This window comes from Triturus cristatus, chromosome 1_1, assembly GCF_964204655.1.
Source record: "Triturus cristatus chromosome 1_1, aTriCri1.1, whole genome shotgun sequence".
NCBI classification, from domain to species: domain Eukaryota; kingdom Metazoa; phylum Chordata; class Amphibia; order Caudata; family Salamandridae; genus Triturus; species Triturus cristatus.
The window spans coordinates 286118728-286143876 of record NC_140579.1 but is presented as its reverse complement, the minus strand read 5'-3'; the positions used below and the strand labels follow the sequence as shown (position 1 = coordinate 286143876).

General features: G+C 52.3%; 1 protein-coding gene across 1 annotated transcript in view; it reads right to left on the bottom strand.

Annotated features, from left to right (window-relative positions):
* The window catches only part of LOC146870133 (plexin-A2-like), a 239584-nt gene that overhangs the window by 169548 nt on the left and 44887 nt on the right, over positions 1-25149 (bottom strand). Inside the window, exons 5-6 of the mRNA XM_085641065.1 lie at positions 7176-7242; positions 6483-6629 (exon numbers count right to left, since the gene is read on the bottom strand). Of these exons, the coding sequence (XP_085497191.1) occupies positions 6483-6629; positions 7176-7242 (214 nt within the window). The remainder of the gene's footprint in view (positions 1-6482; positions 6630-7175; positions 7243-25149) is intronic.

Sequence of the window (25149 nt, the reverse complement as noted above, 5' to 3'; positions counted from 1 at the left end):
CTGAAGTTTGACCACTGAGATACGGTGAAGTCATCTAGCGAACCACAATGCGAGTTCAAATGACCTGAATAAAGTGCTGTGAGAGTGACCAACTGCAGCAAAAATAACAATATCAGAAAAGTCAGCTACAGAAGCAGTAATATTTCTAGGAGTTGAAAGATTAGACCCAGTGGACTTATTGTGAGAACGCGAGAGTGGGGCTGAGGAAACCAAGCAAATATAAAAGTGGCGTGCAGTGGATGTAAGTACTGGGCACCGCGCGGTCAAGGATGGGAGTAGCAATCCACTGGACATCTCTGTGACCGCCTGAGCACGAACGTTAGAAATAGGACTTACAGAGGTGGGCGCGGGCGGATGAACAGCATTTTAAAGTAACAAGAAGAGATGATAAGCTCACTGGGGATAACTGCAGCAAGCGCTGAGATTATCACACTGTTGCACCGTCCCAAATATTGGTGAATATGCGTTGAGAAATTTTGGGAATGGCTAGCGGGTTAAAGGGGCCTGCATTTGTATTTTTCAATCTGTAGGTGATGGGATGTGGAAACGTCCATCCAGTGCTAATGTAATGAAAGTCAGTATTGTACTGAGGAAGGTCTGTTTCATTGACCTTATTCGATCTGTGTTTCTGTGGTTCGAAACTTTAATAAAAGGAATTTTAAAAAAAAGTAAATAAAAAAGTGGAATGGAGAGTAGAAGTCAAGTCCACGAACCTTTAAAGATAATAGCAACTGTGCGTACAAATTTATGAACACACCCAACATGGCCAGCACCAAATGATCAAGACTTGCTGCAGCTGCGGAAGGAAAGTAAGTTTCTGGTTCAAATAAATAAGTACAGTTGATCTAGAATTGAGTTACAATCACGCAATTTTAGATGTGGCGAGAATAATGTTAATGGGAGTAATATTGGAATTTGATTTTTTAGATCATGTAATAAAACCTAGGCTCTCATTATAACATTAACGGGAACAGCAAATATTCGTTCCAAACTGTAAAGTTGGTGGTAACTAGGGCCACACTAGTGGAGAAGTACACCAGCACACCTTCGTTCTTAGCACGTTACTTTATTTCACACAAGGTATACGGGAGCGCCGGAGCGTAGCTCCGATCTGTTCGGAATCGGCGCGCTTACTCCCGCAAATGGCTGCCGCCGGAAGTACGCTGACGTCACACGCAGTGTGCGCCAGCAGACTAGACCGCTACACCACATCTCCCCCCTTTATAAACAAACCCACAACATAACACAACCCCTTATAACTTGTACAGTCTTACTTGCTGTCCATATTGAGCTCCCCAAATCTCCTGGGCAGATAGACTCTCCTGCCACACCGTGTCCACCTACTACGATCGCCAGTCTTCGGAGTGGTGGCCTCATCCCCCGGGCTGGGTGCATCTTCCCCGCCCTTGTGTTCTTCTCTCCACACCTCCAGCTCTGTCCCCTCCTGGGTGTTGGACGCTTGTCCTTCCATCTCCTTTCTCAGTTCGCGACCTGTTCCCAGTCGGGGACTGCCCCCTACTTCCTTGGGACCCTCCGGGTCTACTTCCTTGCTCCACTGGGCGCTGGCTACTCCGGTGTTCTCCGACTCCACAACCGTATTCTTCCCGCCTGTTGACGTGCACCTCGCCATGCGGTCTTGTGACCAAATCTTCCCATCGCTGAGGAATACGGTTCCATCACTTGGAACGGGGAAGTGAACTTACTATCTCCCTTCTTCCTTTGCGTAGGCAGTTTGACTCTCACCCATTCACCCTTCTCGAGTGTGACCTCTTTGGTGTTGTGCTTCACATCGTAATGCTCCGTGTACACCGCCTGTGCTCTCTCCAAGTTCTTACGTACCACCGCTGGGGACCAGTGGCTTTGCACCGTGAGGCGTTTCCAGGCCACATTGTCTTTAGTGAAAGGCTCCCTTCCTCTCAAAACTCGGAACGGACTGTACCCCGTGGTGGTAGGCGTTATCCGATAGGCCCACAACAGTCGTTTCAACTCCTTCTCCCAATTGATGCCTTGGCTGATCGCTGCCTGCACCGAACCCATGATCACCCGGTTAAATCGTTCCGCGGATCCATTCCCTGCCAGGTGGTATATCGGTGTATGTCGTACAGCGATGCCGTTCCTGTCCATGAAGCTTTCCCACTTACTTGATGTGAATTGTGGGCCATTGTCACTCAGAATCCCTTTGGGCATACCTTCCCTGATAAAGACTTCGTTAGGAATTCCAGTATCGTTTCAGTTTCAGCGTTATCAGCCACTTGGATCTCTGGCCACTTGGAGTAACGATCTATCACCACTGTGACGTATTTCTAGGTGCCGTTCGTGTCCTGTATCGGTCCCAGTATGTCAATAGAAATCTCTTCCCACGGGTTTTCCGGACAATCGTAGCACCCCAGGGGCGGACGTAACAATTTCTGGGTCTTGTCTGCATTGCTGCATTGCTCACACGCCCTTACATGACGTTCTACCATTATGTCCATTCCCGGCCACCAGTAGTCTTCTTTTGCTCTCCATTTCGTTTTGACGATCCCCAAGTGGCCTTCATGTGTGATGGATACCATGCGGTGTCTCAAGGTGTTCGGAGGGACGACTTTGTTGCCTCTTAGCAGGAACCATGGTTTGTCCCCTACTGACAATTCATCTCGGACCTCCCAATACTGCTTCAATTCTTCCTCCAACAATCTCTTGTCCGGCCATCCGTTGGTTACATACGCCTTGACAGCACTTATCTTCTCGTCCTTGGCGTATTCAGTCTCCCATTCCTGGGCGCTTATGGCCCTTTCAGGATCTCCTGTGAACGCAACCGCATAGTCCTCCCATCCTCCTTCTTCCCGGACCCCCGCGGTCTCTTTAGATGCTGCTCTACTCAAAAAGTCTGCCACCTTGTTCTTGTGTCCTGGTAGATACTCTACATCATATACATAATCTAGCAGCCTCAGCGTCATCTTGGCAATCCACGGAGTGGCATGCTCGTGCCCACAGGACGTGAGGACCTTCACTAAAGGTTTGTGGTCGGTGCGCAAAAGAAACCTTCCGCCCCACAGGAACTGCCGGAATCTCTCCATTGACCACACTGCCGCGAGCATCTCCTTCTCTATGACACTGAATTTACTCTCATTAGGAGCCAACGCTCTGGACGTAAAGCTTATCGTGGTGATGACTCCGTCAGTGGACCTTTGCGTGAGCACCGCCCCTAGTCCTTGGTCGCTAGCATCAGTGGTTAACATGGTTTGCGCCTCAGGGTCGAATCCGTGTATGGGCACTGCCTCACTAATATGTCTTTTCATGTCCTCGAACTCCTGTTGTTGCTCTTCAGTCCAGTGGAACGTGGATTTGTCCTTCAGAAGTGACCTCAAATCATGGGTCTTTGAGGCAAAGTGTGTCATGAACTTACTATAAAACTCCGCCATACCCAGGAAAGTTCGGACGTCCTCCTTGTTCTTGGGTGTGGGGGCCTCTTTTATTGCTGCGACGTTGGACGCTTTCGGTTCGATGCCGTGTTGACATATCTCGTGCCCTAAATACGTAACCTTGTTCATTCCGAATTTGCATTTGTCCCATTGGGCGGTGAGCCCGTTTTGCATTAACACGGTTAGGACTTCCTTCAGTTTCCTGTCATGGTCCACTTTGGATGTTCCCATTACCAATATGTCGTCCTGGAAATATTGGATGCCTTCTTTCCGGTGGAACAACCTGTGCATCAGTTTTTGAAAAACTGCGGCTGCTGAGGCAAGCCCAAATGGCATCCTCAAAAACTTGTAGCATCCGAACGGAGTGATAAACAATGTTAAATGATTGCAGGATCGATGTAAGGCAATCTGATGGTAAGCGGATGTCAAGTCTATGGTGGAGAACCATTTTGCCCCTTGAGTTCTGGCTAACATTTCGTTGATCCTGGGAAGCGGGAACTTGTCCACTACAATATTTTTGTTGAGTTCTCTCAGGTCGACACACAACCTCACCTTCCCGTTGGGTTTCTGCGCTACGACTAAGGGCGCCAACCATTCCGCGTTGTCGATCGCCTCTATCACTCCATTGTCCTCCAGTCTCTGCAACTCTTCCTGTACCGCTGTCCTGGTCTGGAATGGAATGTTGCGTACTTTGTGGGACACCGGGTTGGCCCCCTCCTTCAGATGAATTCTATGTGTGATCTTCGCCATGCGGCCGATGGAATCTTTGAAAACTTCCGGAAATTCTTCCTTCCATCGTTGTGCTTCGTATTCTGGTCCTTCTTCAGCCATGAGAACTTGCGTGTGCCCACCCGGGTTCAACTTCATTCCCAAGGCTCCCTGGTCTTTCCAGCCCAGTACCGACGGTCCTTTTTCTGCCACGTACAGTTTCCCTTTGCATGTTCTGCCCCTGAATTCAAAGGTTAAAGGGCAAAATCCCACCATGGGTATGGGCTCCCCGGTGAAAGTCACTGGGTGGATATCCGTGGGCCTTAGGTAATAATTTGTTCTCGTTACAAACTCTTTCTCCCATATTTTCCTTTGGATAAACGTGTAAGGTGACCCCGAATCCGCTACCATGGTCACACTTACCCCACCAACCATCATTTCACACTTTGGCTTCTTATCAGCGGTGCACTCTATGCCTAGAACTTGCTCTTCCACTATCAAGATCTCGTCTTCCTCCTCCTCAATCTCTTCTTCTTCCTCCTTGCGTGGCCCTTGCGCCACATACTTGACCTCGTTTCTAGGGGACTTCCTCCTGCACACTTTCTCATAGTGTCCTACTAGTCCACAATATGCGCACTTGGCGCTGAATGCTGGACAGCCCTTGTCGTTGGCTGTATGCGTGCCGCTGCCGCATCTATAGCAGGCATTCTTACTCCAGTTCCGTTGTCCTTGCGGTCTGGCGGGTCTTGTATTGTACCTCTTGTAGTTCCACGCTCCTTGCTGTCCTGATGGTTGCTTACTGTCCGTTGTCTTCCGGTCTTCCTGTTTGTACACCGCTTGCTCTTGGTTGCCTTCACGTTTGGCCGCTTCTGCGCACCTCCCGGTCAACTCCGCCTTTTTTACTAAGGCCACGACTGTCTGCAAAGGTGCATTGCCATTGGTCCACAGCTTCTCTTGAATGGAGGAATTCACTGTGTGCATGATGATTTGATCCCTTATCAGTTCTTCCTGCAGGGTTCCAAATTTACATGTTAGGGCCAATTTCTGTAGTGCCGCCACGTATTCATCGACCGATTCCCCTTTGTTTTACTTCCTGTGGCAGAAATTATACCGATCAATCGCCGTGCATACCACAGGGCGGTAGTGGGTGTCCAGGTCTTCTATTGCGTGTCGGAATACATCATCGTCCGTCGGTGGTCTTTCCTCTTTCACCAGGTCTTGGTATATTCTTTGTCCTGCCGGGCCCAAATGATGGAGAATTTTCTTCCGCCGCGAACCCGCGAACTCTCCCTCTCCCTCTAGTGCTGAGAAGTAGTTCAGGAAGTACCGTTTCCAGTCCTCCCACGGCATCTCGCGTTCTCCTGCTTTTGCCAGGAATGGCACTGGGTTCGTCAGCGAAGGTCTGAGCGCTCATTTTCCGCCCGTCGGTGGCACTCGTTTTCCCAGGGGCGGAATAGTTGGGGAACTCTGCCTCTTGGGCGTCCCTGCTGCTCGCCTCGTCTTCCTGACTGGATTCCCCTCTCTCCGAGTGGCTTCCGCTGACCACCTCCAGGTTGCAGGGCACCCCCGCTGGGGACTAAGGGCTGATGGGCTCACTCCTCCCCGGGTGGCTTGGGGACGTAGGCCAAGAGGGCCTTACTTGCCGGGCCGTCGGCACCGGTTATATAGGTGTGCGGTGTCTCTGGGCTTACTTCGCGGAGGCGCTCTCACCGCTGCCCTGCCACGCTCCCGTCTTCGTGCTCCTGGTGTGTACTTGCCAGCTCACAACTTCCCACGTGGGTTTGCTCTGGAGTGCAGTTCACCCCCTCACCACCTCGTCGCCATTGTAAAGTTGGTGGTAACTAGGGCCACACTAGTGGAGAAGTACACCAGTACACCTTCGTTCTTAGCACGTTACTTTATTTCACACAAGGTATACGGGAGCGCCGGAGCGGAGCTCCGATCTGTTCAGAATCGGCGCGCTTACTCCCGCAAATGGCCGCCGCCGGAAGTCCGCTGACGTCACACGCAGTGTGCGCCAGCAGACTAGACCGCTACACCACACAAACAAACACGTGCTAAGATAAGGTAAGCCTAAACCAAAAGTTAAAAATAAATTAACACACCAATTCTCCAAAACGACAATTAAACAACAACTTTCAGGTTCTTACCCTGATATGTAAAGACAAAAACAGGAATATTTTGTTCCTTCATTTATTGTTCCTTTTGTGGTCATTGCACTTTTGTCTGACCTTAACGGTGCATCCTTCCCCCGCCTACATTCCACCACTGCTACCTGGGGAGATGAGATGGCAAGGGCCCGTACTTGCCATTCTTCCGGTAACTGACAGGAAGTGGCGCCAGGCACGAAGGGGCGGGCCTTAGTCCTACCAGTGTTTTGTACACTATATGTTGCCGTATCAGCTTGTCCTCGCTCAGAGAGTAGCGCGCCTCGCCGGTGATGGCGTCGATGGGCCCTTTCTGCATCTCCTGCTTGATGGCGCAGTAGAGCTTGAAGAGCGGCTCACCGGCACACTCCTGTCAAAAACACAAATACGCGCATTAAATAACGGACTGATTGAATCCGGGACCTGCTCGATGTAGGGCAAAGGCAATGCAGAAGGACACGTATTGCCACCACAGCAACAATGCCTTTGAATGTTCGCATTATAGGGTAATAGCAGAAACCCCCATTCACAAATAACAAACCTGGGGCTTATTATCCACACCACACCCCCTGTGTCTTCTGCCCCGTGGCCTGTGTGTGGTCATCGGGTGCAGTACACCCCACCAGAAGGTATCACAGGACCTCCATTCCTCTCACCCCAAGGGAAGCTTGGCTGGAGTATTTTCAAGGCAATGCTTATAACAGGTCTACATGTCACGAGGCTCATGTCAACCAAGAATAAAGCCAAACCACACAGTCAGTCAGTGGACACCCCAGGAGTTTTATGGACTAATACTGTTAACTGAATGTTTGCTCTCATGTGTGGACTAACATTCAACCCTCTATTTCCCAGGGATCTACCCATGGAGGGGAGAAATTGGTCTATACAGGTGTGTTCCTTTAAGTAGCGATCTTACCTTCAGGAACTTGTGCAGAAGGAAGGCGAACCAGTTGGTGAGCATCTTCTCGGCAACAGATTCCGTTCTGCAGGAGACAAACCACAATTGATGTAGCTGTTCGTAGAACGCGTGTGCATTTTTCATAGCATGAAGCGGAGAGTAGACATTGTGACAACTAACAGGTCCAGGAATGAGCTGGAAGAGGGGATGGCAGTGGCCAATGGCACCGTAGGAGGGATAGACCCTTCCAGAGAAATGCTACTTCAGCAAAGCACCCAGACCAGCTCCAGCCAGGAGCTGCTCAGCAAGCGAGATGTTGGCCCATCAGTGGTTCACACAACACAGATATTTTTAATATGGTGATTTATTTGGAAACATTAGAAAAACACTATTTTGGAAAAGGACATAGTGACGAGGGATTTATTCTAAAGGCAAACACTCACAAGATATGTTTTGTTTGGGAACTCAACCCTCTGGAAAGTAATGTATTCTATAGCAGAACTTCTCCAGCCATTTGATTCACAATACAACTTCATAAAGAGCCCTAAACCCCAGTAGAGAACTACATGAAGAGATATTTACAAAGGAATACAACTTTCTGAACTGAGATTTATTCTGGAACAGATATCCTAAAAGAGTGATTTATTGCAGGAGAGCACTCCAAGGACTCATTCTAGAACATAGCACCCTAAAGAGAGATTTCCTCCAGAACATAAGTCCCTAAAGAGATGTCTTTTGAAACTGAATGTCACGCAAAATATTATTCAGCAAAATATTATGTTAAAATTGAAAAGAGATGCATTATGAAAATGAAGTCACTACAATATTACTTCTGGTAAAAAATTCCTTAAGGTATGGTGCATTCTGAAACAAAATCTCCTGGAAACTGAGTTATCCTAAAGCAGAATGTAGGGATCTGCTTATCAAAGTCACACGAGAACGAATGCTCAAAAGAGAAACCTCCATAGGTCCAAGAGAGACAACTTGTGGTTTGTAAGGACTGGGCTCATAGGCACAGATGTGAGCAGAGGCTCCATCCAACAGTCTAAGCAAAAAAATGAAAATACATGCATGTTTGCAGAACATACATATCGCTCAATTATGTGAACCAGAGAGGATTCAGAGAGAAAATAAATGTAAGTACTTCTCTAAGGGAAGACATGCCAGGCAGTGGGAAATGGGTCCCATCTGAGACAGGTAGGAATAGACGAAAAGGTGAAATGAGAAGGAAACTAAAGTGGAGAGGATCAATATATTTAATTATGCATCTTGGTGCAGGCTACATTCTGAAAAACATGTGAGCGCTAGGATCATTATCAGGGCTTTGCGAAGCTCTTTCACCACCCGGTATACAGAATTTCGGGAACTGTCTTCATACAATTGAGCTTTCCCCAATAAAGTGCTGAGTGTCAGTTTCCGTTGTGTGAGTGCCAAAAAGTGGTTCTGAAGAGGCAACAGAGTCTATGTGGGAATTGGGAGATTTCTATCAACAGGGAGTTGTTGTTAAAAGTCTAGAACGGCAAGTATAGAGTCAGCCACACATCGGATGTAATGCACTGTATGGCTATCTCCAGCCTCCTCTCATGGTTTTGTGACTGCTGAGTCCTGTCAAGAGACACAGCATTTGTCTTATTGGCAATTACAACTCCCGGCTATCTGGCCTCCATTCTGTTGTCGTTGTAGGCATCCAGAGCAGATACAGTCTACAGAGGTCATTTGTCAAGCACGTCTGTTCCACAATAAAGCCTTTCCTATTGAATTCTGTGCCAGAATAAACCATTTTTAGGGAATTTTGTTGCCAAATAAGCATGTCTTCAGAGGATGTGATTCCAAATAAACCTTCTGGAGTGTTCTCTTTAATAATATGAGTTTTTTAATATATCAATCTTTAGGAACTTCTCTGGCAGAATAAAATCTCTTTTAATTCAAATAAATATTTCTTCAGAGAGTAAGGCTTCAGTTCACAGTTCCTTTTCGGGTACTATCTTCCAGAAGATGTGTGTCTCATATGGAGTTTTGTTCCAGACTTTGTTTTTCTATGGACTATTAGGCATAGCTTGATTTGTGTCTACTTGCACCCTAACCTTACTGGCCTTTCACAAGCATTGTCTACAATAGGGTCTCTCTCTGTTTGCTAAAAGGTCCATCTGTCCCTGTACTGTGAATCACTGCTGGAGATAAAGGCCATCCCCGCAGCTTCTTCATCCAATGAGGCATGGACAGATAAAGGTCAGCTGGACCAAACAAAAGATGAGCAACAGCTGGTTGTGAGAAGAGTGCACGTGTCCCCCCTCATGGGCAACAAACGCTGGGCGTGCAGGCAGAAAACACTCGAGCAAGAAAGCGCTGAGGGGAGAGAAAATCAAGGCAAACAAAAAAACATGTTAAAGCTCATCCCCGGACACCCTCTCGATCCACAACGGCTTAGACTTGGTGGTGCTCACACACTGCACGTGGTGCAAATTATACCCCAGCACTGTGGGAAATGACAGTGGTGGGCAGTAAGTTAGCGGGAAGAAGCGACAGTAGAGTTACAGCGGCAGCGCAAATTGTAGCTTTCCCACCCTCTAGCTTCTTCATCTCCCTCCACACCCCACCCAGGCTCCTTTTTAGGTCTCGCCTGAGACAGCGCTTTAGCGCTGCTCTGGCGAGACTTATAGTAAGCACTTTTGGAAGTGCAAACGAGTGCTTTCAGGCCGCCAACTACTGTGCATGTGTGCCGGGCGCGCGCACCATTTGGCAGCCTGAAAGCACTCGTTGTCTTTCACTTTCGCCGCTTTGATGTTTTATCGTGATCGCGATCACTTTCACATTCGCGGCCGTACGGCCGCTTCCCTTCCTACTTTAATGCACTGTTAAAGCAGAATCCACGCGTCGTAAAGCATGCCCGCCCCCACTCCCCCCTCCCACTCCCTCCTCGTCAGCTTCAGTGCGCTCTTGTTTTTTATGTTGTAGAGTGCATGTGCAGACTGCTCGTGTTGCACTGTCTGCGCTCGCCCATACACCTCCCACTCCGTTTGTTCCACCCCCTCCCTAGGTCCCTGGCGTCTCTCCCGCCGTGCTTTCACGCCCGCTCTGTTTATTCCAACTCCTCTGTGGCCTCTCTTCTGCCGTGATTTCACATCCTCCCAGTCCGGAAAACCATTATTCAGTTGCCGCGAATGCCAGTCTGTTGTGGCACACGCAATGTTCTTTTAATTAATATTGACATTGAGCACTTCTGAGAAGTGCCTGCACCTTTAAATCCTGGCTTGCGTGTAGCTGCTCTGCTTTCACCCCTCCCTTTTTCATTCCGGATGTGTCCAGGCACCCGGAAGCAGCAGCTCCTTGTCCTCCGGGTTGCCGATGAACATGGGGGAACTACTGGTTTAGACCGTGGCGGTGGAGGGGGCTCAGAGTGTTTGACCTACTGCCCCCTCTCGAGCCCTTCCAGCATTCGCCAAGTCATCTCTCCAGTGTGCAAGTCCGAGGCACAGAATCCGGGAAAGCTTGGACCGGTTCCCAGCCCTCAAATCACACTCTCTCGAGTTGTATTTCCATCTGAGCTCCTGCGCTTCATGTTTTTGATGCTAACGCAGGGGATTCAGGTGCTTGTGTTACTTCCGCTGGTGCTAAACTGGTAACATGCTGAGTTGTGTACTACCCATTATTTAAGCATGGCCGGAAATGCAGTTTGTGTAGCTAGATACACAAGCGGTTAATATAATGCTATTATAATAGGAGAATGGGTTCCCAATTGCACATTATAAAAAGCATGTCACCTCGTAGTTCAATGACCATATACAGGCATGATGCTGACGAATGAGTGCTTGGTTAAGGGCATGGAAGTCTGAAGAGATTTACCAAAGTCTTATAAAATGGGTCTGGAAGAACCCAAGCAGTCTGGCTCAGACCTGCAGCCCCTCTCCTGCCCTCGTTTAAACCCCGCTAGTGTCTTCGTAGCGCTGCACAAGAGAACATCCTCGGCTTTCCAAAGTCTGTCACCCACCTCACTGCCATGTGTTTGACTTTTTCTGTACTCCCCCTTGCATCTATATGCCCCTACACACCGTGCTCTTTCTCATCTCCCCTTGACTTACTGCGTACTATTTCAAATATCTCTACTCACCTGTCCTCCACCCTCATCTTTTCATCCCCCTCCCGACCAGCTGCCCCAACCACTTCCCTCCCACCAGCCTCTGCCCAGACACAGCCTGTTTGCACAGGTATCAAACGGCCATCGTGGCAATAAGTGCGACTGAACCTACCTGAAACTAGATTCCTACAAATACCCGCCACGCCTGGCTCTGCATGCAGTGCCTGGATGGGCGCCTTTCTTAAAGCAGCGCTAAGCATAGCATTTCATATATATGCGCATGTGTGTGTGATGTGTTTGTATATATATTGTACGTATTTACGTCATTGGGAGTGTGAGGTAAATGCAATTGTGTGTGTGTGTAGTGGTAACGTGTTTAGTTGATGTGTTAGCATTAAGTGTGCATGTGTGTGTAAATGATTTCACTGGAACGAAACCCCGTTCTAATTTTTTCACAGCTGGCGAGGTGCAGAGAGCAGCACTTGGTGCGGGAAATAATTCCATTTGTGCGTCTCTGAACTGGTCGAAAGACCCCGGTCTGGAGTCTAGGCGCTGTGCTTTTTCCACGAGTGCTGCTAACGTCTGAATTTCAGTGCCGAAGATAGAAGGAAACGCGCAGGTCAAAGCCACAGGCCTATGAGATGTTAAACACCGAGATTCTTTCCTAATTTATCGCGAAACAGCGCGGTGACAGCCCCTTGATTCTCTTGCCTTCCTCTTTGTGCCCATTTTACGAGTGCACGGGTCATAGCACTTCTGCGGCAAGCACCCTCCAGCACCTCTGAAAACATACTTCAGCTTGTTGTGTTATTGTGCTGGTACATATTACCAGGCTAGGGTTTGAAATCGGCAATTTAAACATACATTGTGTGATCTTGACAACTGCTAGCAACAGCGGCAAATAAAGTATGGAACTCTCAGGGTTTGAGTTGGAAGTGACTATTTAAAACTGCAGTCTTAGGCACAGATATCAATTTTTAGAGGCCCGCTCTACCATCCAAAGTTTGGACTCTTAACACCCGCAAACACCTCCCAATAACTTTGCTAAACATAACAGCTTTCGAGGGGGAGAGGATGTGGCCTAACAGCTAGAGCGGGTCGACCTCAAACCTGGGGAATTGGGTTTGGGTCTCGGCAGACACGCTCAACATCCTGTCATTCTGGGCAAATCACCGAATCTCCCCATGCCTACCAAAAATGAATGTGTCTGTGTGAAACGTAACTAGTGCTCATGCAAAGCGCTCAAGTTTGGAACGAAGTAAACCGGTTCAAGACCCTGCGTCGGCTCCACATTGTGTGATTCTGGGCAAACCGCGTATTCTCCCCGAGCCTACACATATGCATTTGACCTCGTGTGAGTAGTTTGGTGCTCATGTAAAGCGCTCAGAAGCCCTTGGACCGAGTTCTCGCTATATAGAACAGAAAATAATAAATGTAAAGCATAGTCACTGCCTGTTGGATTGACCTTGTCTGTTTACAAACCTGGCCGTACCCTGGCTGGTAAACGGTGACAGCAGGAATGCACCAAGTATCATGACGGTACCAGACCAGAAAGGGGATCTGCAGGCAGCACTCTCGCAGACGCACATCCACAAAATGGTGCCTTACTTGCCTTTTAAACAAGCATTTGCAATGCAAATAGGTCTCGCATTTACGTGAGTAAGCTATTGGCATTGTAAATGACAATGCCTTTTATTTATGTTTTTAAAACGAAAACAAAAATAAAAGGCATTGTCATTTGCAATGTCAATAGCTCAAACTCTCGTAAATGCGAGACCTATTGCATTGCAAATGCTTGTTACACATTGTGCTACACATAATCCCTAATTCAATACCACGGCCTGCTAATGAAAGCATGTGATGTTTGATATTTAAAGCTGCACTGCTTTTTTTTTTTTATTGTTACAATTCCGGTGGAATGTCTCTTATTACTATCTCTCTTCATGATTTTGTAGTGCTCAAACTGTCCTTTAAAAGGAATACTACTTTATGTGGGTGAACAGGTGTGGTACTCGGGTGGACCAGCGCAGTGACATAGCTAGACCTCTGGCTGCCTGTGGTGGGCCCTTCGATTGCCGCCTGGTGACAGCCGATGGTAAGAGCGGGGGGGGGGGGGAGTAGGAGGGTTGGGCAGGGGGTGTGCTGGTGATCCCTGCATTTGCCGCCATGTGGCAGCCGCAGGTAATTAAGACGTAGGGTGGAGAGGCAGCCACCCCCAAAACACGTGCCACCCAGGGCGCCCCTCCTTGCTATGCCACTGGGCCAGTGCTTCCTTAGAAAATCTTCCACCAATACTATTGGCTTCAACCCTTTGGACAGCTAACAGTGAACGAATAACTATGGGCATACGGAAAATTGCCCGGCAGCCTGTCCGAAGCAAGCAAGCATCAAACTTCCATTATGTTTGTCGCCGGACTACCACTATTGGTGCCAGTCGCAGTTGAGGGGCCAAGCACGAAATGGGCATGGTAAAGCACGATAATCCAGCTCTTCCTCCTAAGCATTGTTGAGATGCTTCGTTGGGGAAATTTAGAAAGCGTCAGTAGAACTTTTTGTTCGTTTATTATTTAAGCACAAAATAACATCATTCAAAGCAGCTTTGATACTCTGAGGAAGCAGAAATTAACATTATAAATAGCAATGCCTCTTTAAAACAGCAACAGTTTTGTACCTGTTGGGTGAGTGAAAAAGCTTTGCTATTTTTGTGTTGGGCGTATTTTAGTGTGTGCGGAAAGACAGTGGACTGAAACTATGTTTCTGTATTGTGTGAAAGAAGCTTGCACTGCTGCTTTGTGTTATCTAACTCATTTGTTTGAGAATTAACATTTGCAGCTGCTGAAATACCACCTGTGTGTGTGTGAAGCTAGTACTGCTGCTGACTGTGCTTCTCCGGGATGCTTGCACTGATACTGTCTGTGCTGTGCCTGTTCTATGTGAAACTGAAGCTTGCACTGCTCCTATCCATGTTGATACTGGTCTGTGTATGAGCAGGGGGACAGCACTGCCCCCTGCAGCCCCTGTGGCGCAGGGGACCCCCAACCCTCCAGGGAGCCTCCATTCAGCCCAAGGCCAATTCATATCTTTGAGATACTGGAGAATCAGGGGTCACTCCTCACATTCTGCAGGGGGTCCCCATCATTTTGTGTTACGCCATTGTGTATGGGAGAAGCATGCTGCAAACTTCCACAAATATATGTTCTGTGTGTACATGTCAAGCACACACTGCTGGTGTCCAGGGCCGGACTGGGAACCAAAACCAGCCCTGGCAAAATGCTAGGCTGGCCCCCCTAGGGGGTAGGGAGGGTGCGTCCGAGCCGATTTTGTTACAGGGGGTCGATATTGGCGACCCCCGGTAACTGAAACGGCCCCCAGGGGCCCAAAACCAGCCCCGCACTATGGCGGCCCACCGGGGAAACACCCGGTGCCGGCTATGGCCAGTCCGGCCCTGCTGGTGGCCAGGCTATTCTTTGTGTGCCCGAGTGAGTGTTTTAGAACCTTCAACTAGTCTGCATGTGATCTTTATTCATGATGAAAGGCAGCGCCAGTACTCTTTTCACTGTCTGTGGTTTCTGTGAGAGGAGCACGCACTGATGTTGTTTGGGATGAAAGGCTGCACAGGTATTGTATCTGCTGTTTCTGTGAGGGTAGTACCCACTGATGTTGCGGTACTCTATCCGTTGTCTCTGTGAGGGCAGTAGGCACTGATGTTGCGGTACTCTATCCGTTGTCTCTGTGAGGGTAGTACCCACTGATGTTGCGGTACTCTATCCGTTCTCTGTGAGGGCAGTAGGCACTGATGTTGCGGTACTCTATCCGTTGTCTCTGTGAGGGTAGTACCCACTGATGTTGCGGTACTCTATCCGTTGTCTCTGTGAGGGCAGTACGCACTGATGTTGCGGTACTCTATCCGTTGTCTCTGTGAGGGTAGTACCCACTGATGTTGCGGTACTCTATCCGTTGTCTCTGTGAGGGCAGTACGCACTGATGTTGCGGTACTCTATCCGTTGTCTCTGTGAGGGCAGTACGCACTGATGTTGCGGTACTCTATCCGTTGTCTCTGTGAGGGTAGTACTCACGGATGTTGTGGTACTCTGTCTGTTGTCTCTGTGAGGGCTGTAGGCACTGATGTTGTGGTACTCTATCCGTTGTCTCTGTGAGGGCAGTAGGCACTGATGTTGCGGTACTCTATCCGTTGTCTCTGTGAGGGTAGTACCCACTGATGTTGCGGTACTCTATCCGTTGTCTCTGTGAGGGTAGTACCCACTGATGTTGCGGTACTCTATCCGTTGTCTCTGTGAGGGTAGTACCCACTGATGTTGTGGTACTCTATCCATTGTCTCTGTGAGGACAGTAGGCACTGATGTTGTGGTACTCTATCCGTTGTCTCTGTGAGGGCAGTAGGCACTGATGTTGTGGTACTCTATCCGTTGTCTCTGTGAGGGTAGTACCCACTGATGTTGTGGTACTCTATCCGTTGTCTCTGTGAGGGTAGTACCCACTGATGTTGCGGTACTCTATCCGTTGTCTCTGTGAGGGTAGTACCCACTGATGTTGTGGTACTCTATCCGTTGTCTCTGTGAGGGTAGTACCCACTGATGTTGTGGTACTCTATCCGTTGTCTCTGTGAGGGCAGTAGGCACTGATGTTGTGGTACACTATCTGTTGTCTCTGTGAGGGTAGTACGCACTGATGTTGCTTCTGAAGGAAGCACTGAAGGAATCACATACTACTGATGCTTGTGCTCTACATGTTCATGTGTGATGGAAACTTGTACATCCTTTGTTTATTTTACGTCTAAGAAAATATTAAAGTAACTGATATTTTACATACACAAACTGATTTCTGATTACAGAAGAGGTCACAGTGTTGTAAACTCCCTTTGGTTTGTGCAAAAATAGTTCAGCCCAGTGCTTAATTTGAGCTGGTGGTTTCCGGTGCTCAGCAGCGGCACTTAATCATCAACACCTGCGCTTTTCATGAGCACCGGTTAAGGACACATTAATTTACGGGGAGATTAAGTGATATGCCCAGAATCACAGGATGTTGAGCCGATGTCGAGACTAGAACCTGGTTCCCTGCGCCAAAGTTGGGAGCTCTGGCCATTACACCACTTCCTCTACCCATTTTCATGGTTAGTAGTTGGTTCTGTTTTAGGTGGCGCTAACAGGAGAAATGGGATGGTGCAAGCTGCCTCCGACCGAGAGTCCCACACTTATTTTTTACACAAATTAACTACTGGTTCAGCACCAACACCCGTGTCCAAATGGCTCCTCCGGACCTTTACAGCACCTGCAAGGACTTTATTAGAAGCTGGGTGTCCTATCAGCCCTGGGCCTACAGCTCTGCTTGGCTGCTTTGCTTCTAGACAAAAGCATGTGAACTTGATAAACACTTTCTTTCTTGTCCCTGGGGGTAAACAGGTATCCATTATTATACAGAAAAAAGAAATGACAAAAAAACACAGCCTCGCTAAACACTAAAACTATATAAAACCTTGCGAGGCGGTTACTCATTCGCCATTAAGTCAGAACGAAATGTTCCCGCATGCAATGTTTTATCCATCTTTCTTTTTTTTTTTTTTTACATTTCTGAATAATAAACCGCGGAGTTGAAACCAGTTCATATGGCTGCGAAAATTGACATTTATTTTAAGATTGCCTTCTTCCCAAAAAATAGAACACAACAATCTCTTTAAAAGACCTTGTCTTGCCTATAAGTCCCTTTCTTGAAAATACTGAATATGTATTTCTTTTTCATTTGAGGTTCCCTGCTTGGTTGGTTCAAAGACTGCGCAGCTCTTCTCCGAATGAGTCACCACAGCAGCAAGATGGCTGTGCTGAAGGCACAGAACTTTTCCATGTTTTACAGTTTATGCAGGCCAGAACCTTTAGCAGATCACCCACTGCCCCAAACAATGAAATTGAGGGTCACTACCAAAACAAGCATTGGCAATGCTAATAGGTCTCACCTATGCAAGAGCTGTTGGGTTTGCCAATGTCTTTTAGTCATGTTGTTCACCAGCATGGCTGATGTTCAGCATTGCTAAAAGTTTGTCACATAGACGTGAGTGGCGTAGCATAGAGTGGAGTGGTGTAGAGTGGAGTGGGGCGCAGAGTAGAGTGTGGTTGAGTGGAGAGGCATAGAGTGTCATGGAGTGGAATGGCATAGAGTGGAGGTGTAGAGTGGCAAAGAGTGTTGCAAGGTGAAGTGCTGTGGATTAGAGTGGCGTGCTATTGAGTGGTGTAGTGTGGAGTGGAGTGCTGGAGAGTGGAATAGAGTGGAGGGGAGTAGGGTAGAGTGGAGGGGCATAGAGTGTTGTGGCATAGAGTGGAGTAGAGTGCTTTGGAGGGGTATATAGCGGCGTAGCATGTGATGAGTTAAGTGGAGTGGAGTGTCGTAGAGTGGAGTGGCACAGAGTGAAGTTGCAAAGAATGGGACAGAATGGCGTTGAGTAGAGTGACAGAGTAGAGTAGCGCAGAGTGATGTGGCATAAAGTGGAGTGGCATGGTGTGAAGAAACAGGATGGGATGGGTTGGGGAGAAGAAACAGGATGGGGCGGGTGTGGGGGAGAAGAAACAGGATGAGGAGGGTGGGGCGGGAGAAGAAACAGGATGGGGCGGGAGGAGAAGAAACAGGATGGGGCGGGTGGGGGGGAGAAGAAACAGGGTGGGGAGAAGAAACAGGGTGGGGCGGGTGGGGGGGAGAAGAAACAGGGTGGGGCGGGTGGGGGGGAGAAGAAACAGGGTGGGGCGGGTGGGGGGAGAAGAAACAGGATGAGGTGGGTGGGGGGAGAAGAAACAGGATGGGGCGGGTGGGGGAGAGAAGGAACAGGATGGGGCAGGTGGGGGAGAGAAGAAACAGGATGGGGCGGGTGGGGGGTGAAGAAACAGGATGGGGCGGGTGGGGGGGAGAAGAAGAAGAAACCGGATGGGGCGGGTGGGGGGAGAAGAAACAGGATGGGGCGGGTGGGGGGAGAAGAAACAGGATGGGACGGGTGGCGGGGAGAAGAAACAGGATGGGGCGGGTGGGGGGAGAAGAAACAGGTTCGGGCGGGTAGGGGTGAAGAAACAGGATGGGGCGGATGGGGGGTGAAGAAACACGATGGGGCGGGTGGTGGGAGAAGAAACAGGATGGGGCGGGTGAGGGGGAGAAGAAACAGGATGGGGCGGGTGAGGGGGGAGAAGAAACAGGATGGGGCGGGTGGGAGCCCTAATTATGATATGCAGCCATACTGGAAAGTTGGAGTGGCATAGAGTACAGTGAAGTGGCATGGTGTGAAGAAACAGGATGGGGTGGGTTGGGGGGAGAAGAAACAGGATGGTGGGGTGGGGGGAGAAGAAACAGGATGGGGTAGGTGGGGGAGAGAAGAAACAGGATGGGGTAGGTGGGGGAGAGAAGAAACAGGATTGGGCGGGTGGCGGGGAGAAGAAACAGGATGGGGTAGGTGGGGCGAGAAGAAACAGGATGGGGTAGGTGGGGCGAGAAGAAACAGGATGGGGCGGGTGGGGGAGAAGAAACAGGATGGGGCGGGTGGGGGGAAGAAGAAACAGGATGGGGAGGGGGAGAACAAACAGGATGGGGCGGGTGGGGGGAGAAGAAACAGGATGGGGTAGGTGGGGGAGAGAAGAAACAGGATGGGGCGGGTGGCGGGGGAGAAGAAACAGGATGGGGTAGGTGGGGGAGAGAAGAAACAGGATGGGGTAGGTGGGGAGAGAAGAAACAGGATGGGGCTGGGATAAGAAATAGGAGGGGGTAGGTGGGGAAGAGAAGAAACAGGATGGGGTAGGTGGGGGAGAGAAGAAACAGGATGGGGCAGGTGGCGTGGGAGAAGAAACAGGATTGGGTGGGTGGGGGGAGAAGAAACAGGATGGGGCGGGTGAGAGGAGAAGAAACAGGATGGGACGGGTGGGGGAGAAGAAGCAGAATGGGGCGGGTGGGGGTGAAGAAACAGGATGGGGCGGGGGGAGAAGAAACAGGATGGGGCAGGTGGGGGAGAAGAAACAGGATGGGGTGGGTGGGGGGGGAGAAGAAACAGGATGGGGTGGGTGGGGGGAAGAAGAAACAGGATGGAGCGGGTGGGGGGAGAAGAAACAGGATGGGTCGGGTGGGGGAGAAGAAACAGGATGGGGCAGGTGGGGGGGAGAAGAAACAGGATGGGGCGGGTGGGGGGGAGAAGAAACAGGATGGGGCGGGTGGGGGGGAGAAGAAACAGGATAACAGGATGGGGCGGGTGGGGGGGAGAAGAAACAGGATGGGGTGGGTGGGGGGGAGAAGAAACAGGATGGGGCGGGTGGGGGAGAAGAAACAGGATGGGGCGGGTGGGGGGGAGAAGAAACAGGATGGGGCGGGTGGGGGGGAGAAGAAACAGGATGGGGCGGGTGGGGGGGAGAAGAAACAGGATGGGGCGGGTGGGGGGGAGAAGAAACAGGATGGGGCGGGTGGGGGGGAGAAGAAACAGGATGGGGCGGGTGGGGGGGGAGAAGAAACAGGATGGGGCGGGTGGGGGGGAGAAGAAACAGGATGGGGCGGGTGGGGGGGAGAAGAAACAGGATGGGGCGGGTGGGGGGGAGAAGAAACAGGATGGGGCGGGTGGGGGGGAGAAGAAACAGGATGGGGCGGGTGGGGGGGAGAAGAAACAGGATGGGGCGGGTGGGGGGGAGAAGAAACAGGATGGGGCGGGTGGGGGGGGAGAAGAAACAGGATGGGGCGGGTGGGGGGGGGAGAAGAAACAGGATGGGGTAGGTGGGGGAGAGAAGAAACAGGATGGGGCGGGTGGCGGAGAGAAGAAACAGGATGGGGCGGGTGGCGGGGGAGAAGAAACAGGATGGGGTAGGTGGGGGAGAGAAGAAACCGGATGGGGCTGGGATGAGAAACAGGGGGTAGGTGGGGAAGAGAAGAAACAGAATGGGGTAGGTGGGGGAGAAAAGAAACAGAATGGGGTAGGTGGGGGAGAAAAGAAACAGGATTGGGTGGGTGGGGGGAGAAGAAACAGGATGGGGTGGGTGAGGGAAGAAGAAGCAGAATGGGGCAGGTGGGGGGTGAAGAAACAGGATTGGGCGGGTGTGGGAGAAGAAACAGGATGGGGTGGGTGGGGAAAGAAGAAACAGGATGGGGTGGGTGGGGGAGAAGAAACAGGATGAGGCAGGTGGGGGGAGAAGAAACAGGATGGGGCGGGTGGGGGTTTGAAGAAACAGGATGGGGCGGGTGGGGGCGAGAAGAAAGAGGATGGGGCGAGTGGGGGGAGAACAAAGAGGATGGGGCGGGTGTGGGGGAGAAGTAAGAGGATGGGGTGCCGGGGGGGGGAAGAAAGAGGATGGGGCGGGTGGGGGGAGAAGAAAGAGGATGAGGCGGGTGGGGGGAACAGAAAGAGGATGGGGCGGGTGGGGGAGAAGAAAGAGGATGAGGCGGGTGGGGGGAACAGAAAGAGGATGGGGCGGGTGGGGGGAGAAGAAAGAGTATGAGGCGGGTGGGGGGAGAAGAAAGAGGATGGGGTGGGTGGGGGGGAGAAGAAAGGGGATGGGGCGGGTGGGGGGAGAAGAAAGAGGATGGGGCGGGTGGGGGGGAGAAGAAAGAGGATGAGGCGGGAAGAAAGAGGATGGGGCGTGTGGGGGGGAGAAGAAAGAGGATGGGGTGGGTGGGGGGGAGAAGAAAGAGGATGGGGCGGGTGGGGGGGAGAAGAAAGAGGATGGGGCGGGTGGGGGGGAGAAGAAAGAGGATGAGGCGGGAAGAAAGAGGATGGGGCGGGTGGGGGGGAGAAGAAAGAGGATGGGGCGGGTGGGGGGGAGAAGAAAGAGGATGGGGTGGGTGGGGGGGAGAAGAAAGAGGATGGGGTGGGTGGGGGGGAGAAGAAACAGGATGGGGTGGGTGAGGGGAGAAGAAGCAGAATGGGGCATGTGGGGGGTGAAGAAACAGGATGGGGCGGGTGGGGGAGAAGAAACAGGATGGGGTGGGTGGGGAAAGAAGAAACAGGATGGGGTGGGTGGGGGAGAAGAAACAGGATGAGGCAGGTGGGGGGAGAAGAAACAGGATGGGGCGGGTGGGGGTTTGAAGAAACAGGATGGGGCGGGTGGGGGCGAGAAGAAAGAGGATGGGGCGAGTGGGGGGAGAACAAAGAGGATGGGGCGGTTGTGGGGGAGAAGTAAGAGGATGGGGTGCCGGGGGGGAAGAAAGAGGATGGGGTGGGTGGGGGGAGAAGAAAGAGGATGAGTCGGGTGGGGGGAACAGAAAGAGGATGGGGTGGGTGGGGGAGAAGAAAGAGGATGAGGCGGGTGGGGGGAACAGAAAGAGGATGGGGCGGGTGGGGGGAGAAGAAAGAGTATGAGGCGGGTGGGGGGAGAAGAAAGAGGATGGGGCGGGTGGGGGGGAGAAGAAAGAGGATGGGGCGGGTGGGGGGAGAAGAAAGAGGATGGGGCGGGTGGGGGGGAGAAGAAAGAGGATGAGGCGGGAAGAAAGAAGATGGGGCGGGTGGGGGGGAGAAGAAAGAGGATGGGGTGGGTGGGGGGGAGAAGAAAGAGGATGGGGCGGGTGGGGGGGAGAAGAAAGAGGATGGGGCGGGTGGGGGGGAGAAGAAAGAGGATGAGGCGGGAAGAAAGAGGATGGGGCGGGTGGGGGGGAGAAGAAAGAGGATGGGGCGGGTGGGGGGGAGAAGAAAGAGGATGGGGTGGGTGGGGGGGAGAAGAAAGAGGATGGGGTGGGTGGGGGGGAAGAACGAGGATGGGGTTGGTGGGGGGGGGAGAAGAAAGAGAATGGGGCGGGTGGGAGCCCTAATTATGATATGCAGCCATACTGGAAAGTTGGAGTGGCATAGAGTAGAGTGGAGTGGCATGGTGTGAAGAAACAGGATGGGGTGGGTTGGGGGAGAAGAAAAAGGATGGGGCGGGAGGGGGGAGACGAAACAGGATGGGGCGGGTGGGGGGGAGAAGAAAGAGGATGGGGCGGGTGGGGGGGAGAAGAAAGAGGATGGGGCGGGTGGGGGGAGAAGAAACAGGATGGGGTGGGTGGGAGTTTGAAGAAACAGGATGGGGTGGGTGGGGCGAGAAGAAAGAGGATGGGGCGAGTGGGGGGAGAACAAAGAGGATGGGGCGGGTGTGGGGGAGAATTAAGAGGATGGGGTGGCTGGGGGGGGAGAAGAAAGAGGATGGGGTGGGTCGGGGGAGAAGAAAGAGGATGAGGCAGGTGGGGGGAACAGAAAGAGGATGGGGCGGGTAGGGGGAGAAGAAAGAGGATGGGGCGGGTGGGGGGGAGAAGAAAGAGGATGGGGCGGGTGGGGGGGAGAAGAAAGAGGATGGGGCGGGTGGGGGGGAGAAGAAAGAGGATGGGGCGGGTGGGGGGAGAACAAAGAGGATGGGGTGGGTGGGGGGGAGAACAAAGAGGATGGGGCGGGTGGGGGGAGAAGAAAGAGGATGGGGCGGGTGGGGGGGGAGAAGAAAGAGGATGGGGCTGGTGGGTGGGGGAGAAGAAAGAGAATGGGGCGGGTGGGAGCCCTAATTATGATATGCAGCCATACTGGAAAGTTGGAGTGGCATAGAGTAGAGTGGAGTGGCATGGTGTGAAGAAACAGGATGGGGTGGGTTGGGGGAGAAGAAAAAGGATGGGGCGGGAGGGGGGAGACGAAACAGGATGGGGCGGGTGGGGGGGAGAAGAAAGAGGATGGGGCGGGTTAGGGGGAGAAGAAAGAGGATGGGGCGGGTGGGGGGGCGGGTGGGGGGGAGAAGAAAGAGGATGGGGCGGGTGGGGGGAGAAGAAAGAGGATGGGGCGGGTGGGGGGGAGAAGAAAGAGGATGGGGCGGGTGGGGGGGAGAAGAAAGAGGATGGGGTGGCTGGGGGGGGAGAAGAAAGAGGATGGGGTGGGTCGGGGGAGAAGAAAGAGGATGAGGCAGGTGGGGGGAACAGAAAGAGGATGGGGCGGGTAGGGGGAGAAGAAAGAGGATGGGGCGGGTGGGGGGGAGAAGAAAGAGGATGGGGCGGGTGGGGGGAGAAGAAAGAGGATGGGGCGGGTGGGGGGGAGAAGAAAGAGGATGGGGCGGGTGGGGGGGAGAAGAAAGAGGATGGGGTGGGTGGGGGGGAGAAGAAAGAGGATGGGGTGGGTGGGGGGGGAGAAGAAAGAGGATGGGGCGGGTGAAGAAAGAGGATGGGGCGGGTGGGGGGGAGAAGAAAGAGGATGGGGCGGGTGGGGGGGAGAAGAAAGAGGATGGGGCGGGTGGGGGGGGAGAAGAAAGAGGATGGGGCGGGTGGGGGGGAGAAGAAAGAGGATGAGGCGGGAAGAAAGAGGATGGGGCGTGTGGGGGGGAGAAGAAAGAGGATGGGGTGGGTGGGGGGGAGAAGAAAGAGGATGGGGCGGGTGGGGGGGAGAAGAAAGAGGATGGGGCGGGTGGGGGGGAGAAGAAAGAGGATGAGGCGGGAAGAAAGAGGATGGGGCGGGTGGGGGGGAGAAGAAAGAGGATGGGGCGGGTGGGGGGGAGAAGAAAGAGGATGGGGTGGGTGGGGGGGAGAAGAAAGAGGATGGGGTGGGTGGGGGGGAGAAGAAACAGGATGGGGTGGGTGAGGGGAGAAGAAGCAGAATGGGGCAGGTGGGGGGTGAAGAAACAGGATGGGGCGGGTGGGGGAGAAGAAACAGGATGGGGTGGGTGGGGAAAGAAGAAACAGGATGGGGTGGGTGGGGGAGAAGAAACAGGATGAGGCAGGTGGGGGGAGAAGAAACAGGATGGGGCGGGTGGGGGTTTGAAGAAACAGGATGGGGCGGGTGGGGGCGAGAAGAAAGAGGATGGGGCGAGTGGGGGGAGAACAAAGAGGATGGGGCGGTTGTGGGGGAGAAGTAAGAGGATGGGGTTCCGGGGGGGGGAAGAAAGAGGATGGGGTGGGTGGGGGGAGAAGAAAGAGGATGAGGCGGGTGGGGGGAACAGAAAGAGGATGGGGTGGGTGGGGGAGAAGAAAGAGGATGAGGCGGGTGGGGGGAACAGAAAGAGGATGGGGCGGGTGGGGGGAGAAGAAAGAGTATGAGGCGGGTGGGGGGAGAAGAAAGAGGATGGGGCGGGTGGGGGGGAGAAGAAAGAGGATGGGGCGGGTGGGGGGGAGAAGAAAGAGGATGGGGCGGGTGGGGGGGAGAAGAAAGAGGATGGGGCGGGTGGGGGGGAGAAGAAAGAGGATGGGGCGGGTGGGGGGAGAAGAAAGAGGATGGGGCGGGTGGGGGGGAGAAGAAAGAGGATGAGGCGGGAAGAAAGAAGATGGGGCGGGTGGGGGGGAGAAGAAAGAGGATGGGGTGGGTGGGGGGGAGAAGAAAGAGGATGGGGCGGGTGGGGGGGAGAAGAAAGAGGATGGGGCGGGTGGGGGGGAGAAGAAAGAGGATGAGGCGGGAAGAAAGAGGATGGGGCGGGTGGGGGGGAGAAGAAAGAGGATGGGGCTGGTGGGGGGGGAGAAGAAAGAGAATGGGGCGGGTGGGAGCCCTAATTATGATATGCAGCCATACTGGAAAGTTGGAGTGGCATAGAGTAGAGTGGAGTGGCATGGTGTGAAGAAACAGGATGGGGTGGGTTGGGGGAGAAGAAAAAGGATGGGGCGGGAGGGGGGAGACGAAACAGGATGGGGCGGGTGGGGGGGAGAAGAAAGAGGATGGGGCGGGTGGGGGGTAGAAGAAAGAGGATGGGGCGGGTGGGGGGAGAAGAAACAGGATGGGGTGGGTGGGAGTTTGAAGAAACAGGATGGGGTGGGTGGGGCGAGAAGAAAGAGGATGGGGCGAGTGGGGGGAGAACAAAGAGGATGGGGCGGGTGTGGGGGAGAATTAAGAGGATGGGGTGGCTGGGGGGGGAGAAGAAAGAGGATGGGGTGGGTGGGGGGAGAAGAAAGAGGATGAGGCAGGTGGGGGGAACAGAAAGAGGATGGGGCGGGTAGGGGGAGAAGAAAGAGGATGGGGCGGGTGGG